Raw genomic sequence first — 18,353 nt, forward strand, 5'->3', positions numbered from 1 at the left:
CATTGTTTTAATGTATACAGAACAAAAATTGTGATTATGCTCCAGATGACTCATTACAACCTGATTTTTCAAAGCATATATCAGATCAATGGATAGTTATCTCACGACTGTTCCAGACTTAAATAAATGAGGGTACCTTTTATTTTTTTAGACTAAAACTACTCACTTTACTCATATTTCTTACAAAGTTCTTCTGAACATGCAGACCCACCATTTATATACCTCGATGTGTTTAAATCTTGAACAGTCCTCATTGACAATCATTGATACCACATCAATTTATATTTAACAAACTAATAGGTAAATTACTTCTTCTGATTGTTAGTATAAAGCAGACTTACCTTGACCAGGTGGTGTCAGGTATACAGCATTACCCAGTGCTGTTAGGACACTTTGTTCTGCTAGACCTATTCTCAGTTTCCCTCCAAGGGATCTAATAAGATATCTGGCTTCAGAGTGTCTACAGGCTACAAACATTCCCTTTATTTTCTCTATTTTCTTTGCTTGAGCCTTAAATGAAATCAAATTATACAATAATAAATGTGTTACCAAAAATAATCTGATACATTTAATAGTTATCTCCCCTGAACCAAAAAAAATAAAATAATTATCTCCCCTCAACAAAGTAATGGCAATAATTATCTCCCCTCAACAAAGTAATGGCAATAATTATCTCCCCTCAACAAAGAAATGCAATAAATATCTCCCATGAAGCTTTGACAGTAAAATGATCACATATTTGCTTGTTAATACGTTATTTGAATAAGTCAGCTGCTTATTTGCTATAAATTGTTTACATTTTGTTGAAAATTCCACTATTTACAAAACAGTCAGGCACACGACTTATTGTGTAAAACCCTGAATTATGTTGTGATTAAAAGCCTATAAAATCAGAACTCTTGTTAACAACTTGTTTGTTGTTATAAATTTTAATGCTGTTCATATTTTGTATGTTTAATATGTATGTATATATGTTTATTGTGTTTATTGTATCAACAAACTGGTCACAAACTGTAAAGTTTATATGACAATAAAATATTTGATTTTGATTTGATTTGTTAATGTATAACTTACAGAATTGCCTGACATCTGCCCTATTTCTGTCAACTTTTTGAACACATCTCTGATTGTTAATTTTGGCGGAGCAAACATTGTTCTCTGGTTACTTCTACTGGACTGTAAAAATTACAAATTAGGGTGATTATAATCAATAAATGTTATTCAAATATAGCAGCTTAAAATAATAAAAGATGCAGAATTTCAGGGTTGCTCAATTAAAAGCTACTTTGCTATCATACATGGAAATTGAACTTCAGACAAGCTTAAACCTGAAACTAATGTCAACTGATTAAGCATGAGTTTCATTTCAATCTCATGATGCAAAAATAACATGAATTTTCAAAATAAATCATGAGTGAAAATTTTCATGTAGATTCATGAAAATCTGGATTATAAATTTTCACTGGAGTTTTATATATAAGCTTGTTTGTTGTGAATTGCCCTTCTAAATTTATTACTATAATACAACTTGATTTTCTAAGTTTTCCAAGGGAATGCACTATGGAATTGGAGCAACCATCTATAGAAGATTGGCAAATATAGTTTTCACTGTACAATAGTCAATGAATAGTTTGGAAATGCTGTTGGATCTAAATTATTTATTTCTATGGTGGGAATGAATGATCTCCTGGGAACCAGTTTGGAAAAAGGAGGTCCATCAAATAAAACTGAATAGTTATCTGTGTAAAACTTTGAATTTGATATTTTCACCATTTTAAATTACTATTTTTGCCATGGTATTGAACGTTTCAATTGTATATGGTTGTTTTTTTGTGCTTCCCATATCTTTAATATAATTCTGCAACTACATATCTTTAACATAGTGTTACCATGGTAACATACTATACAAACCTCTGCTACAATACCCAGATCTCCTTTCTCTTGTGCATCCAGTTTTATCTTGTCAACACTTCTACCTAAAATATATATGAGTTGTGAAATAATGATATTGTAAAGAAGGAGTTGCCCACATTATAGTGCTAAGCATGTATTATAGAAACCCCTATTCGTATCAAATTTCAAGATTTAACAGGGTTTAACTACTGTTCAGTGTGGAACACATGGATTTCCCCTGAAGCAGGACATTAACTCCTATATTTCTACAGAAATCATTGGGTTCCTTTTAAGTACTGCAGATTTATGGTTTTTTATGAGATACAATTTTTTTGTGGATTTCATGGGTATATGAGGAATTTTAGGAGTTACATAAAACTACAGGGAGATAACTCTGTAAAAATCTGCTTAACATTTTAAGTCTGCTATTTGTCCAACCAAAATTTCTAATAAAGTGTGTGGTTCAAGTTTTTTTTAAGTTTTAATATTTTTGTAATATTATCAAAGACGACATTTAAAAATTTTAAGAAAATTAAACGAGCCAAATTAATTTTTGTGAAGGTGTTTGGTACCACCTTAATAAATGTTTTTATGTACGACAAAGTTAAAATCTCTATAATCTTGTACGTAGACTTTTGCAAGACCACAAAAGACAAACGTCCACAAAAATACAATTTCACACATTAGAGAAAATAAATGAATCAATAGTTCTGATCAAAATGCTTTTTAAATTATTTTTTTTTTATGCAAGTGTAGCTATATTGATTTTGTTGATTTGTTATGAATTGAAACAACATTATTTTTCTATCACAGGTTTGAAAATGCAAACAAGATTTATAAATTACACCTTGCAATGATTCAATGGACCTATTTAAGTTGACTTATTGGTTTTAAAGATATAAGAAAATGTGGTATGAGTGCCAATGAGACAACATTTCATCCAAGTCACAATTTGTACAGTATGGCCTTCAACATGGCCTTGGCAGCCGAACAGCCAGCTATAAAGAACTTACCTGTAGCCTGAGCTATAGCTCTCATCAGAACTGTTTCTCCTATGCCAAGCTCAATACCTTCATAAGCTGGAGCTAGCTTGTTGAGACACAGGTACACAGAACATAACAAATCTTCAGGAGTAAGTACAATTACAGAACGGAAGAAATTACATAGCATTTCCATAATCTTTAATCTGAAAATAAAAATTATTATATGCTGTGGATTAATTTTTATTCACATTTATTTTCGTAAGGACCAATTTTCGTAGATAAAGGAAAACTAACATTTCATTTTAGGATTTTGAGAAAGTTTGCACACAAGCCTATAGAACATTCAATTTTGTAGTTCAGCTGAGGCTGTGAAATCCATAAAAATTGGTATCAAAAGCAGAATAATATGGTTAGTTTAAACATATTTATTTAGAGTGGATTGGGAAACAAGTTTTGCAACTAATATTAATCCCTTTCCACTTTGCGGGTGCGAGTGCTGCCTTGTAGCGGCATTAGCCTACTCTTTTTCGAAATCTACAAGGGTGTCTTTAAGGTGCAAGAGATATGGCTCTCTCTTAACACGGCTCAGCCATTTATCGTCCCCTTCCGAAGGACTATCATCGTTTCCTCAAGACCATACTCGCAAATGGTGTTAAGGGAGAGCTGAAAATTGAGTTCCTGAAATTTTCATTCCATAATAATATGGTTGTTTGGATAGTAACCTTTTTGTTTTTTGTTTTTATACTTTTAACTTGTTGCTATTTAAATCTATTTCAAATAGTTTGATTACATAGAAAAAAGCTACCAAACAATGTATCACAAAGAAAATATGAACATTCTAAGAAAAATAACTCTTAATTATATCTTTTCATTTCATAAAGCAGGCATTTTGTCTATACTGAAAATATTCTGGTGTCCCAATGCAAAATTGGGGGTATATATATATGTATTTTATTCATCTTTGTTAATAACAATTCATGAAATCCACAAAACTATCTGAACAATGTTTAGCATATATATATATCCTGCTTGCAGCTGCTCATGTGAAACTAACATCCACTTAATTTGCACTGTTAATTCAGTAATTTTTTAGTGCATCTAGAATGACAATTATTGGAATTTAAAAACAATCAGGTGTGAAATAATTAGTTGTGATTTATATCAAAAAAAAAGTTGCAATATGCTCAAAATTCAAAATGCCTTTTTTTTCATTTTTGGAAAACCTATTCCATCTCATTTTTTGCATTGAGAAATACATAGCATACATTTTTGAGTTTATATCAAGTTGAAATTTATATTTCTTTCCATACATACCTAGCTGAGACAGCTTCTATTGCTTCGAATGTTCTAGCCAAAGCAAGGTAAGGTATTCTGAAAATTCAGGTAAAAATTCATCAATTTATAAAATTAGAAAAGCAAACAAATAATTGTTTATAATATATAATAAACTGTGATCCATAAAATTTACAAACAAGCTGAGAGATATTCCAGAAAAAAATGTATAGGGGGGTTGGAATGCACATTGTATTAATAATACATAGGTGATGGGTATCAGAGCAACTTTTCCCTATAATGCACTATAAGTCTCAACTACAATTGTCTGGGCGGCGGATGCTGAAAAAAACTGCCTTCCAACCCCCCATACATTTTTTTCTGGAATAGCCCCGACCAAAATCATTGAAAAACAGAATGTCTTATTATCAAAGACTATTTAAAAACCTGTGAAGATCTTGTCATGGTTAACCTATGTATAAATAAATATCAATATTGTTAAGCATGACGAACAAAAGTATGGGAAACTGAATATTTGCATAAACTTTCTAAGTTCAAGAACAATAACTCTGCAAAAATAATCATCAAAACTTGATTTGTAAATTATTATTGTTAAATTATATGCCATAGATAGCTGCTAAGTCTCTCTAACATGGATGCTACATTTATTTGTCATAAACTATTAAATCACTGTTAAAACTTATATATATAAGTTTCAGAAGATGTGGTATGAGTGCCAATGAGACAACTCTCCATCCAAGTCACAATTCATAAAAGTAATCCATTATAGGTTAAAGTATATTCTTTAACACAGAGCTTTGGCTTACACCGAACAGCAAGCTATAAGGCCAAAATGAATGATAGGTTTGTTTGCCCAAACGCCATCTACCCAGAAAAACTCAAATTCTTTTATTGTCCTGATTTGAAGAAGTTTTTTTTTAATCAAATAGGTATGAAGACTAATAAACATCTGATACTTCATATTATTTAAAAAAAAAATTAAAAAAAATGCCTACCTACCTACCCACTGTCTCAACCTTTGGGTAGGGTTTGGGCAAACCAAAATATTTTTAAGTGTGGCCTAAAGGGCCCAAAAAACTGCTAGTATAAACAGGAAAACCTACTTTTCTCCATGTTTCCAACAGGCATCATCAATTGGATGGTACCGTGACTTAGCAGGATTATAATCATCTGTCTTCTTATCCGATCCTGATTCTCTGAAAATAAAATATCAACTTTTATAATTCAGGATAATTTCATGAAAAGGTTATTATGGAATGATTTCTGTGGATAAGTAACATTGTGATAAATGACTTTAATTCATGGAAAGTTCTCATTGTTTCTTCTTTTATTGGGGTTAGTGTTGTTTATTCTGCAGTTTTCTATGTTGTGTCATGTGTACTATACATGTAGTTTGTCTGTTTGTCTTTTTCATTTTTAGCCATGACGTTGTCAGTTTGTTTTCCATTTATGAATTTGACTGTCCCTTTGGTATCTTTCGTCCCTCTTTTATATCATCAGCCTGAAGCTTCTTTTGGATAAAAACATGATTTCAATAAACATGATCATTCGACTACTGTAAATTCAGAAATTATTGCGAGCATTTATTTTTGCGATTTTGTCATTTTAGAATTAAATGCGATTTTAATTTTTACGATTTTGAGAAAAACTCTGTTTACATATACAATATTTCAAAATGTGAGTTTGAATTATTGCGTTTACAATTCTGTCACATTTTTCGCAATAATAAAAACCTCGCATTAATTTCTGAATTTACAGTATATATAACATTTCAATCATTCAACAGAAATATTAAGACAGAACATCATATATACAATGAAACTTACACAGTTTTGCAATTCATATTATGTAATTAAATTCAATGGTCTACCCCAACTCTCAAATGAGAAAAGAAGGTAAATTTTCCCTCAATCTATGAAATCTGATAAAATCTTAACCAACTTCATAATCATCTAATATATCTGCTAGACATTAAGCAAATAAATAATCAACCAATCATTAAATCTGTTGTACTAACGTTAACCCGGAATATAATTCATCTTATAATATAAAACATACTGATACACCAAATTCTTTTACCAAAATAACAAGTTAGCTAAATACCATACCCTTTCTTTTCCAATTGTAAAAGTGCTTTTAGTCCTATTTTCCATTTAAATCTGGTCAATCAAATTTCTATTAGCAACAAATGGGATCTATTTTCGACTATAAATGGCATTTTTAACGAGTCCCATTGAATTCCTTACACTTTCCCCAATCATTCCGTTGGAACAGTAAACCGTTCTGATGTAACCTATACAAAGCTTGTAAAAGCAAAAGACAAAATTGTAAAGATGAAATCCTAAACTGTATTTGCTTAAAAGCATCCCATTTTCCATGATTTTCTTTTTGATGGCAATTTGAGACTTCTATTCAATAGCAGACTATTGTCTCCATGACGATAAATACTGTTCGTTCAAACTCCTGTCTGTCTGAAACATCTAAATAGTGTTGGTGTTAATTTGAATTTCACACTTTCAGCAATAAATGTTAAAAACATTTGGAAATTCTGTTCAGGAAGTATTTTTCTTCAAAATAGAAAGTCTGCTTTTGCTACTACTAAACCATAAATGCCAGGTAAGAAAAGAAATTTTAATTTGTTTAACATTTTCTAAAAAATATTATCTTTTCTATTTTAAATTTTTAATTTGTAATTAGAATGATGATCAATCTTATTTTTTGTTTCTTTTAACAATTCTTATGATCATAATCACCATCCTTTTTTTCATACTCCAGTTTAAAGTTTCAATAATTTCAAAGTCAACACTATTTTGAAATTTACAAAAAGCTTCCTGCAACAAGTTTTACAAACTGTAATTTTAATTGAAAAAATATAATTTATTGATTAATTCGAATAAATGATTATCACCTACAGTAATTCATAAAATATGTAGTTAATGTCATTTGTTGTTTAATATTGAGACCATTCTGTCGATTCCTTTGAAGTCTCCCGCCATTGAAGATGTTCCCTTGTAATTGACAATATTGATGGGCAAATTAAGTGTTATTATCTACATTAATTAAATAACAACCAATTTTTATATGACAGAAGATGTATTCTTTGTTATTGATAAACGGGGGATCAATAAAGGGATTCTGTTATAACGCCATTATTTTAATAAATTTTAGCATTACCTTTTAGTACTATATTTCAGACCACTGTTATTTTTTCCAAAAATTCATCATTTGATTTTTTTCAAAAGGTTACTCATGTAGGCTGTTCAATTGAAAATGAGATTACTAAGAGGATTAAATGCCCTACAAAGACCTCACAAAACACTTAATTTTACATACTTATGTCGATTTCACATTCAACTTATTTCTAGAGAAATTAAAGCTGTTTAAAAAATACCAAAGCCTACAATTCTTCTTTAAGAAAATTGTCCAAAGTTATTGTTTTTTTAATGAAAGACATTGCCAAATCTTAACAGACTGATACACATTTTTAAGGATTTGATGACAAAAAAGTTTTATAAATTAAAAAAAAACAGTGAACTAGCCTCTAATTGCTTTTCAGGATAGTCAATGATAGTTAATACTTTGAACTAAATGGGAGATAACTCTTCATTCATATACAGCAGATAGGATAAATGTTGAGCAGACGACACCAATGAAAAATGGCTGAAAATAGACTGATTTCCTACTTGTTCCTGAGTCTGGTAATCAACACTATATACAGCAAAAGTAACCAAATTAGCAACAGCCATGACCCCTATTGTAAACATTGTTGCCAGGGACAACCTGGTTTACAGGGTACACCTGGTACCCCTGGAATAAATGGAATCCACGGAACTAATGGGCTACCAGGGCAAAAAGGTCTTAAAGGAGATGATGGGAGGCCTGGGCCACAGGGCCCTCCTGGTAAGTAGTTTTCTATCTATTTTATGCTTAAGTTTTGCGAGTTTAAAAAGACAAAAAAAAAAGTGCAACTTTATTTACTAAAAATAATTTCTAATTTTTTCTAAAAATTTACACAGTAATTTATTCAAAGAAAATCTTGGAGAGTAAGAAGTTTGACCAGTGGCTGTCCTAATAAATCTTTTTACAATTCATAAAAAGTTCTGTGCTTGCTATATTGACAAAAATATTTACTTTGCTCAACCGCATACAGCTGACTACATATCTTCTATAGTCTACATTTTACATTTTCTACAGGAAGCAATCCCTTAACACTTTGTAAACAAAGACATCATTTTGAAAGCAGACACTTGCTTCAGTTTAAATAGTTAGATTTTTTTTGTTGATTAATTGATATCAATTAATTTCCATTTTCAGGAAGAACTGGTCCTCAAGGGCCCACTGGAGCTCGTGGGATCAGAGGTAAAAAGGGACATAAAGGGCATCCTGGTGACAAAGGAGTCCAAGGAGATAAAGGAGAGATAGGACTGATGGGACATGTGGGGCATAAAGGACATAAAGGTAGATATAATTTCAATCTTGTCATTCTTCAACTATAATTGAAAATTAATGTCAAATATAATTTTGAATTTTATACAGACAATATATATGACAACACAAAATAACAGATTTTTAACGTGTCATTCATCACTTTACAATAATTTGCTGTATTGGGGGCATATTTTGTTCACTTGCAAATGTTCAACATCTATTTTTTCTTAGTTTCAATAAGACAAAATTTGTTTCAATAAGTAATATATTTTCTTCTTACTAGAAACTGAATGAAAAGTGTAAGAAAGACCAATTACAAATGGGAACTAGTAAACAGAAATTCCAGGTTCTAAAATAAAATGTATAGAAGGTTGGAAGGTTAATAGTGAATCAACAGTACACATTTTCTATAGGCTTGTACATATACACTATTGCAAAACCACAAAATCAAATATCTGCCAAAATTTACCTCAATCACAGAAAATCAATATCATATGAAAACAAATGAATTCACAAAAAAGAAGATAAAATAGACTTTAGTTGTAAACTTCTATGTCATTTGGTCTCTAGCAGAGAGTTGTCTCATACCACCATCTTCTTTATTCTAAAATTTATTGAATTCATAATTTTTGCAGGTGACCCAGCTAAGTCTCCGGCCAAAGTCGCTTTCTCTGTCTGCCGAACATCACCACTTGGTCCCGTCATGGAAGATACAACTATAATTTTTGATAACATTTTTACAAATATCGCTGAAAGTTTTGACACATACTCTTCCCATTTCATCTGCAAAGTGAACGGCACATATCTTTTCTCTGTTCATCTCCTTAGCAACAATATCAATGATGCATACGCATGGCTGATGGTCAATGGAAAACACAAAGTGCCGATTCATGGAGATCATAGGTCAGGATATGGAACAGGAAGTAATACCATAATTCTCTCCCTTTATGAAGAGGACCATGTGTGGATACAGCTCATTAAGAACTCGTCACTTCTGAACGATTTTTCTACTTTTTCAGGATATTTACTTTTTGAGCACTAACTGATTATTCGTCATATCCAGCATGTCATATCACTCTTTTTGTACATTTGTAATATAGTTTCTGCTGAACTCGTCAAGTAGGAATTTTGAATAATTTTCACCCTACATCATTTTGTATTGATCACAATTAGGTATGTAATTAAAGAGAAAGGATTAAATATCTGTTTTTTTTTAGTCCAAGCCAATTCCTGCATGTGTAACAAGTCCAATAACAAAAATACTGAACACCAAGGAAAAATTCAAAAGCTGAAACACATCAAACAAACATATTTTCTCTTATCATATATTCAGTAGAGATAACATGTTTTTCTTGTGAAAACACTTTTGTACTGACAATTTTGTTCATATTTATTTCATTGTACATTGAATTTTATTAAGAGGAGATTTAACTGTATTGTCTGCCATTCACATATCCTTCGTCTGTAAGACAAAAATACCTTGATATGTCTCACGTATATTATCATGATTATTGAAGAAGTGATTGATTCTGGAATTATTTTATGAATCAAGTCAAAAATTATGATAATTTATTTACAAAACGATCATGCTACTATATCTATATAAAGTAACATATATTCAAAACACTCAATGCAACTATAAATATCCAATTAGGTTCTGCATTGCAACATGAAAAATTAACACAACAATTAAAACTACTTCACAATGTGTAAAAAAACAAAACATGCAGAAACCAATACTATTATTCATACTTGGCAATTAAATATAGACAATATATCTGAAAATCCAATAGACAGTGTCTCGCAGTTGAAAATAATATAAGGTTTGTTTGAAAACTTACTTTAGACAAAACTTCACAAACTGTGATTTATGAACACCATTGTCAAATTACTATGAAAGAATTTCAAATGACTGAAGCATGTGAAGTAGGCAAAAGAATTTGACTGATTCCCTGTATACATTTTTTCAGACAAACTACAGTTGTTTGAAATGCCCCCTTCTGCATAATTTTTTTCAGACAAACTACAGTTGTTTGAAATGCCCCCTTCTGCACAATTTTTTTCAGACAAACTACAGTTGTTTGAAATGCCCCCTTCTGCATAATTTTTTTCAGACAAACTACAGTTGTTTGAAATGCCCCCTTCTGCATAATTTTTTTCAGACAAACTACAGTTGTTTGAAATGCCCCCTTCTGCACAATTTTTTTCAGACAAACTACAGTTGTTTGAAATGCCCCCTTCTGCATAATTTTTTTCAGACAAACTACAGTTGTTTGAAATGCCCCCTTCTGCATAATTTTTTTCAGACAAACTACAGTTGTTTGAAATGCCCCCTTCTGCATAAATTTTGAGTCATAATTCTGCAAAGTAGCTCTATTTGTAATGCACTGACTCAGTATCAGAAAACATGGAAATAAAATAGCATGTTTTTACCAATGCTCATTGCTAGATAAATTTAACACATTATTTAGAGCTTTCTAAAACTAGTATGCATACATATGTTGGGTACCAGAAATGGCAACATTGTTTGTTCTTAAGGATGTACTTAGGTGAAATTTCAAATTTGTCCCATAAATCAGAGGAGTGTATTTTTTTTGTTAAATAGTTAAAAATTAATTTTTAGATATGTCTGGAAAAGGCTGACTCTATTCTTTACCTTACATTCACATTAATATCATTTGGTTCTCAAATCGTCAGAAAAGAAATCTAGAATCTGCTTGAATTTTGGTTACGACCTTTAAAAAGCCATTAAAGTCTTATGAAAAGAAAAATGGATGCTATTGGGCAAAGTATTTAACCCAGTATCACAGGCAAGAGCAATGAGTCCAAAAATCTGACAAATAATCTTAAAACCTGACCTAAATACATCCTTATGGTCTTCAAAGTATACTATACCTACTTTTTTATCTCTGTTTTGGTATCCTTTGATGGAGTCGCACTTGATTTGCTCTCAACGGCATCCTTTGATGGAGTCGCACTTGATTTGCATTCAACTTTATCTTCTTCTGTTTCAGACTTGGTACTTTTCTTTGGAGCTAAATTAGTAATAATTTATTTTATTCAACAAGTAGTATAAGAATATCATTTATTTACAAAACTATTGTTTCAGTACATTTTTGTGTGAATTATTGTTTTTCCAAGTGAGTTCTCAATATCTAAAATATCTGAAAACTGAGGGCTATTCCAGAAATAAATGTAATGGGGTTTCAGTACCCACCACCATGACCTCGTAGACAATTGTAATACAGGGTTATTGTACACTGATACGGCTATCAACCATGTATTAAAAAAATATATGCCTTCTAACCCCCTTTTAATTTTTTTTCTGAAATAGTCCAAAACATGCTTAATTAGACAGTTGGATTTCCTGCTTGAATGGTTTTACACTAGTAATTTTGGGGCCCTTTATAGTTTGTTGTTCGGTGTGAGCCAAGGCTCCCTGTTGAAGGCAGTGCATTGACCTATAATGGTTTACTTTTTTAAAATTGTTATTTGGATGGAGAGTTGTCTCATTGGCACTCACACCACATCTTCCTATATCTATTAGGGCCATAAATACATAAACAAATCTCTGACTATAACCAAATGTCTTAATCGGGAAGAAATGTTTATCTTTATTTTGTTCACAAGCGTGTATTATATAAAGAAGAAGATGTGGTATGATTGCCAATGAGACAACTATACACAAAAGACCAAAATGACACAAACATTAACCATTATAGGTCACTGTACAGCCTTCAACAATGAGCAAAGCCCATACAGCATATAGTTAGCTATAAAAGGCCCCGATAAGACAATGTAAAACAATTCAAGCCAGAAAACAAACAGCCTTATTTATGTAAAAAAATGAACGAAAAACAAAAATGTAACACATAAACAAACGACAACCACTGAATTACAGGCTCCTGACTTGGGACAGGCACATACATAAATAATGTGGCGGAGTTAAAAATGTTATACATACCATGCATACTTAAGACATATCACTATAGCTTAACTTATTTTTCAATGAATTAGACTTAAGGGGCTATTCCATTTAAATGCATGTAGAAGGGCAGAAAGGGAAGTTTATTTATGGGTAATTTTTCAGTATGTGTCTGATCATTATGCAAAATTATGTAATTGTAGGAATATTATGAAAGTCCTTTCCTATCCTCCCACATACATTTTAATGGACTAGACCTACTGTGGATTCATTTATTTTTCATGGGAATAAATTTTCATGGACTGCTGAAAACTTGCATTATCATGGATTTTTGATTTCATAATTTTGCCAATCTCTATATACTGTGGATTTATTATTATTCGTTGGATACCAATTTTCATAGGTTTCGTGAGTACAGGCGAACAACTAATTCATATGTTCAACGAATTACAAATTTTCTATAGGCTTTGTACATATAAATCGGCAAACCACGAATTCAGATATCCACGAAAATTGATATCCATGAAAATGAATGAATCCACAGTATATACAGTCTATTGATAATATGTTATTTGTTGAACATTTATTCAACGAATAATAATAAATCCACAGTTACTTAGATCAAGAGCTCCAACATATTAACTTGACTTACCAAAGAAACTGTGAACTGGTTTTGATGGTTTTGTTTCTGTTTTCTCTTCTATCTTTTCTTCTTTTATTTCTAATATTAAATACAGAGTTATCCTTTTATATAATATCAGAATTTTATTAGAAAATAAAAGATACATGAAACATACAAAAGTTTAAAAATGATCCAAATGCAAATCAAATAGAAAAATAAAATACAAAACATACATGTCATTTTTTTCAATCTCTAAATTATAGTTATCTCCCTTACAGTACACAAACAAAACAACTACATTTGCCACATAAACACTAAGTAGGTGTCATGAGAAAAATAAAGTCGTAAGTATCTAAGGAATGACTGTAATATTCTGTCTATCTATTAAGAAATAACATGAACAAGAATGTGTCCCCAGTACACTGATGCCCCATCCGCACTATCATTTTCAATGTTCAGTGGACCGTGGAAATGGGGTAAAATCTCTAATTTGGCATGAAAATTTGAAAGATCATATCATAAAGATACATGCTGCCTAGGAGTACAATTAATTACCTTTTTTGACTTCAGGTGATTTTTTTTCTTCTTTCTTTGGCTTCTTATCCTTAGGAGTTGCTTTCCCTTTCTTGGTATTGATTTGTTTTTCTTTCTTTCCTTTAGGTGTTTTCTTTTCTTTTTTGACTTTTGGACCATAGCTTTCTTCTTGTTTGTCACTTTCTTCTTCTTCTTCCTCTTTTCCCTTCTTTTCATCCTGTTTATCAGATTCTGTATTCTTTGCCTTCTTTTCATCCTGTTTATCAGATTCTGTATTCTTTGTCTCTTCAGGCATATCAGGTTCTTTAGTGTCTACTTCCATTTCTTCTTCTTCTTCTTCGTTTTTATCAGTATTTTTGTTTTTATCTGTATTTTTATCCTTATTTCTTTTAGTCTTCGTCTGAAGTTTAATTAATGATATAATACATGCAATACAAATGTTATAACATAGGTATTAATGTTAAGCTTACCATATTATGCATATATGCATGTTATAGTTTAATAGCACAATTTGATTTTTAAATGTAAGAATCATGAATTGAGTTCTATTTTAACTGAGAAAATGTATACTGTCCAAAACATTCTAAATTCTTCTTTTTTTAATTAAATTTGTGTATTTAAACATGCACTAATACAGATACGATATCGATTAGCACAAGTTAAAGTGAACCTGCTATTTTTCCAGATTTCCAAATAATAGATATTTTCCCAATTCAATTTTGACTGAGTTTCAATAGGTCAAATGAATCCTTGAAGTCTGTACTACCAGACAGCCAAAAGTCCTTTTGATGAATTTCCTGAATATAAAAATGAGAACCTGTGGTATGAATGCCTATGAGACAACTCTACCCTAGGAACAACATGTAGTAGAAATTAACAACTGCAGGGGACTGTACAGTCTCCAACAATTAGTAAAATTGGATGTCATGTTTTGTTTTGATCAACAGAGTGTCAATGCTTGAAATAAGCACAGATCTGACAGGACATGTATTTATATTCAGTCCTATCGATTTTTGTTAATTTTGTAATACATTCCTAAGAAAAATTTGAAGAATAATAAATTCAATCCTTTAAATGCCAAACCCCAATATCTATGACTACAGTGTAAATACTCTCAGAGCAGGATACCACAAAATTGGAAATAATTCAACTTTCAATTAACCTCTTCTTTTTCTGTCTTTTCCTCCTCCTCATCTTCTTCTGTCTTCTTCCTCTTTTTACTTGCTGACTTCTCCTCTGTGTAGTCTAATGTCTTTCTTTTTGGTGTAGCCCCCATACTTTTTCTTGCTGCAAATATGACATATGGTAATGTTTAATCAATGTTTAATAATGCTATAAAATATTAAATAGCTATCAGCTTTAAATAAAATGGAAAGTTTGTTTATACAGCTAAAATTGATTAATGTTGTATTCTAAAATTTAAAATTAAAACCCATGCATAAAAGTTTAAACATTTTAATCAAATTTATCTGATGGTTTATAAAAGTTTTAATAATAAAATTGAGAAAGGCAATTGGGATCGTGTCAAAGAGACAACAACCCAACCAAAGATGACCTATGGGTTTTCTACAAATTGAAAAAATCCAGCACCCGTAGACATATATCTACCTGTTCTTCTCACAGGTAAACCAAATGGTGAACTGATAGGTGTTGCAGGTCCTGCACATTCCTGTGATGACTGTGAGGAAACTCCTGAATCTACAGGCTCTGGCTTTGACTTCAACTAAAATAATAACAATTTAAACTATAAATATCTTTTTCTTAATATTCACTGTTTTTGTAAATTATATACATTTACATAGAAGCAACAATTGATTGCTTAACATAGAGTGGCAAATATTTCAGGCATGTTCAGGACACCAACAATTAAACAACAATCAACAATCTAAAGATGATCAAAAATAATTCAAAATACTCATGAATTGTCTTATTTCATACCTTAATGGTTTTTGTTATATTCAGGATTAAGTGACAACCTCAGATCTTTATTGTTTCTATTGAATGTATTCAAAACTTGTATTACACCTGTAAGAGCATGACATATTGTTTCTATCTACATCTGTCTTTTGTTCAACACTATATTTTGACCTATAGAGGATTTGACCCTCACCCCAAGTTCCCTTTCATTCATTCAGAAACACAATATGCCCTATTATAACTTACAAATGAGAACTGGAGAGAAGTCTCATTGTTAATCACACCACAACTTCTTATTTTATATATATAGCAGGATCGCTACAGTGCAGGCGATTTGGTGTCACGATATCTCAGTAGCATGGGTTTGAATCCCGTCCAAGGGAAGAACAAAAAATTTGCGAAAGCAAATCTACAAATCTATCATTGTTGGGATGATGTTTAGACGAGTTGTATATACATAATTTACACAGCCATGTATCACAATCACTGCTGGTGATCCGATGGATAAATCTGTTGTAGAGTTGTCACTGGCTCAGATGTTCTTAATATTGTTCTATCTATCAGTAAACAACTGCACTGTGTCATACTATCTGTACATTGTGTCATACTATCTGTACACTGTGTCATACTATCTGTACACTGTGTCATACTATCTGTACACTGTGTCATACTTTCTGTCCATTGTGTCATACTACCTGTACATTGTGTCATACTATCTGTACACTGTGTCATACTATCTGTACATTGTGTCATACTATCTGCCCATTGTGTCATACTATCTGTACAATGTGTTTTTTTTATTATTGTTAGTATGTGTGTATATTGTTCTATCTATCAGTAAACAACTACATTGTGTCATACTATATGTGCATTGTGTCATACTATCTGTACACTGTGTCATACTATCTGTACATTGTGTCATACTATCTGTACACTGTGTCATACTATCTGTACATTGTGTCATACTATCTGTACACTGTGTCATACTATCTGTACATTGTGTCATACTATTTGTCCATTGTGTCATACTATCTGTACAATGTGTTATTTTATTGTTGTTAGTATGTGTGTATATATATTGTTCTATCTATCAGTAAACAACTACATTGTGTCATACTATCTGTACATTGTGTCATACTATTTGTCCATTGTGTCATACTATCTGCCCATTGTGTCATACTATCTGTACAATGTGTTTTTTTTTATTGTTGTTAGTATGTGTGTATATATATTGTTCTATCTATCAGTAAACAACTACATTGTGTCATACTATCTGTACATTGTGTCATACTATTTGTCCATTGTGTCATACTATCTGCCCATTGTGTCATACTATCTGTACAATGTGTTTTTTTATTGTTGTTAGTATGTGTGTATATACAGTACATTTCAAACGAACCGATTCAAGATCGTTATTCTCCGATTTCCGTGAATGTCGGAATCACACCGCGTACCGCGGATTTCCCTCTTAAATTCCTCCAAAGATTCTCTCCCAAATCCGCGAACCTGTTTATTGATTTATTGCCCATCAAAAGCAATAAAGATTAACGACGCGTGTCTACATGATCGGATTAGCCTGATTAATTATGAACTTACAGGTGTGCAGTTGAAATTTATCTTACCTGTGTGTTTTTGATATATTAAATACTGGTGTGATATTTTAATGATTATATCACTGTTTTTTCTTTCTTTTTACAGATTTGATGTGACATCTTCAAGAAATTTATGGATATGAAATAAAAATCGTCAATAAATTTGTTGCTAATAAATATTTAATAAAAATATGTTTATATTTCAGTGCTATAAAAAACACTTTATAAAATGCACTATCCTTTGTAAAATCGTGAAGTCACATGTTATTTTAGACTTGCCAAAGGAAAGAGAAATGGAAACAAAGATTTAAAAAATCTTTAGTTTACTACAATGTAGATAAACTTCTGGATTTCGTGTCATTCTTAGATAAGAGAGCAATGGCAGAAGAAAAAAAACTATTCCTGACACAGTTCCTTTATTACTGTCTATGGTTACTTGAAAAGAGTTAGAAAATTAAAATATAATTAATTATTGTATCAATCAGACTATTCTTGCACTGATTTCCTCAAATTATTTGACACAATACGATGTCATAATTTGTAATTTTAATGAAAGGAAGAGACGCCAATATGATTGTTTGTTGTTGCCGTGATGTTTTTAGAACATTCAAGTAACAAAGACACTTTCACATAATTATAAAATGAAGCCCCAATTATAAACTTAAGAATTGCTCATCCAAGCCATACCTGATGCATTACTTGTCTCAAATCAAAAAGTCTATTGACTTCAAACAAAATGTTATTTTAACAGTTATTAACCCAAGCCATACACAAGGGGAACATTTCTTTCTTTGAATACTTAGTCAGCCTAAGTTATTCATTATTCAAAATATTTGCAAAGATTCAACATGTCGTTACGTACTTTACTGAGAGAGAACAGCCACTTCCTTGTGCAGTATCATATAGATGACACACTACAAGTTCGCACTAGAGGATTCATCAAACATATTGGAGAGGTATAAATTAAACTTTTTATAAACAATGTTTAAACAAAAATCCCTTAGAGTAATTAGATATAGGAAGATGTGGTGTGAGTGCCAATGAGACAACTCTCCATTCAAATAACAATTTAAAAAGTATGTTAATCTAGTAAACATTCGTCGAACTACTACAGTAGTATCTTGGTATGGAATAAATTGCTAGTTTTATAGAGTTATTATCGTAGC

The 18,353-nt window shown here is 31.2% G+C and overlaps 2 protein-coding genes across 5 annotated transcripts in view; one reads left to right on the plus strand and one right to left on the minus strand.

The window, feature by feature from the left end:
• The window catches only part of LOC134724477 (DNA ligase 1-like), a 79,397-nt gene that overhangs the window by 48,767 nt on the left and 12,277 nt on the right, over positions 1-18,353 (minus strand). For 2 of the 3 annotated variants that reach the window (XM_063587510.1, XM_063587512.1), the window contains exons 4-14: positions 15,287-15,401; positions 14,841-14,965; positions 13,700-14,078; positions 13,175-13,243; positions 11,497-11,632; positions 5,273-5,365; positions 4,191-4,247; positions 2,907-3,079; positions 1,912-1,976; positions 1,075-1,176; positions 342-510 (exon numbers count right to left, since the gene is read on the minus strand). In XM_063587510.1, the coding sequence (XP_063443580.1) occupies positions 342-510; positions 1,075-1,176; positions 1,912-1,976; positions 2,907-3,079; positions 4,191-4,247; positions 5,273-5,365; positions 11,497-11,632; positions 13,175-13,243; positions 13,700-14,078; positions 14,841-14,965; positions 15,287-15,401 (1,483 nt within the window). The remainder of the gene's footprint in view (positions 1-341; positions 511-1,074; positions 1,177-1,911; positions 1,977-2,906; positions 3,080-4,190; positions 4,248-5,272; positions 5,366-11,496; positions 11,633-13,174; positions 13,244-13,699; positions 14,079-14,840; positions 14,966-15,286; positions 15,402-18,353) is intronic. The other variant, XM_063587511.1, reaches the window with a different exon arrangement.
• Positions 6,629-9,787, plus strand: LOC134724479 (complement C1q and tumor necrosis factor-related protein 9A-like). 2 transcript variants are annotated; one of them, XM_063587514.1, is made up of 4 exons: positions 6,629-6,785; positions 7,726-8,069; positions 8,484-8,627; positions 9,233-9,787. In XM_063587514.1, exons 2-4 carry the CDS (start codon positions 7,826-7,828, stop codon positions 9,637-9,639), a joined length of 795 nt encoding a protein of 264 aa, XP_063443584.1. In that variant the 5' UTR covers positions 6,629-6,785; positions 7,726-7,825; the 3' UTR covers positions 9,640-9,787. The 2 variants fall into 2 exon arrangements, with proteins under 2 accessions (XP_063443584.1, XP_063443585.1); XM_063587515.1 differs by having other exon boundaries at positions 7,787-8,069.

The sequence above is a fragment of the Mytilus trossulus genome, chromosome 7 (assembly GCF_036588685.1).
Source record: "Mytilus trossulus isolate FHL-02 chromosome 7, PNRI_Mtr1.1.1.hap1, whole genome shotgun sequence".
NCBI lineage: Eukaryota > Metazoa > Mollusca > Bivalvia > Mytilida > Mytilidae > Mytilus > Mytilus trossulus.

Excerpts from the sequence above, each read along its gene's own strand:
- LOC134724479 (XM_063587514.1), top strand. The coding sequence starts at position 7,826 with ATGGCTGAAAATAGACTGATTTCCTACTTGTTCCTGAGTCTGGTAATC. Across the intron at positions 8,070-8,483 it reads TGGGCCACAGGGCCCTCCTG|GAAGAACTGGTCCTCAAGGG; the intron begins GTAAGTAGTTTT and ends TTCCATTTTCAG. Across the intron at positions 8,628-9,232 it reads GGGGCATAAAGGACATAAAG|GTGACCCAGCTAAGTCTCCG; the intron begins GTAGATATAATT and ends TAATTTTTGCAG.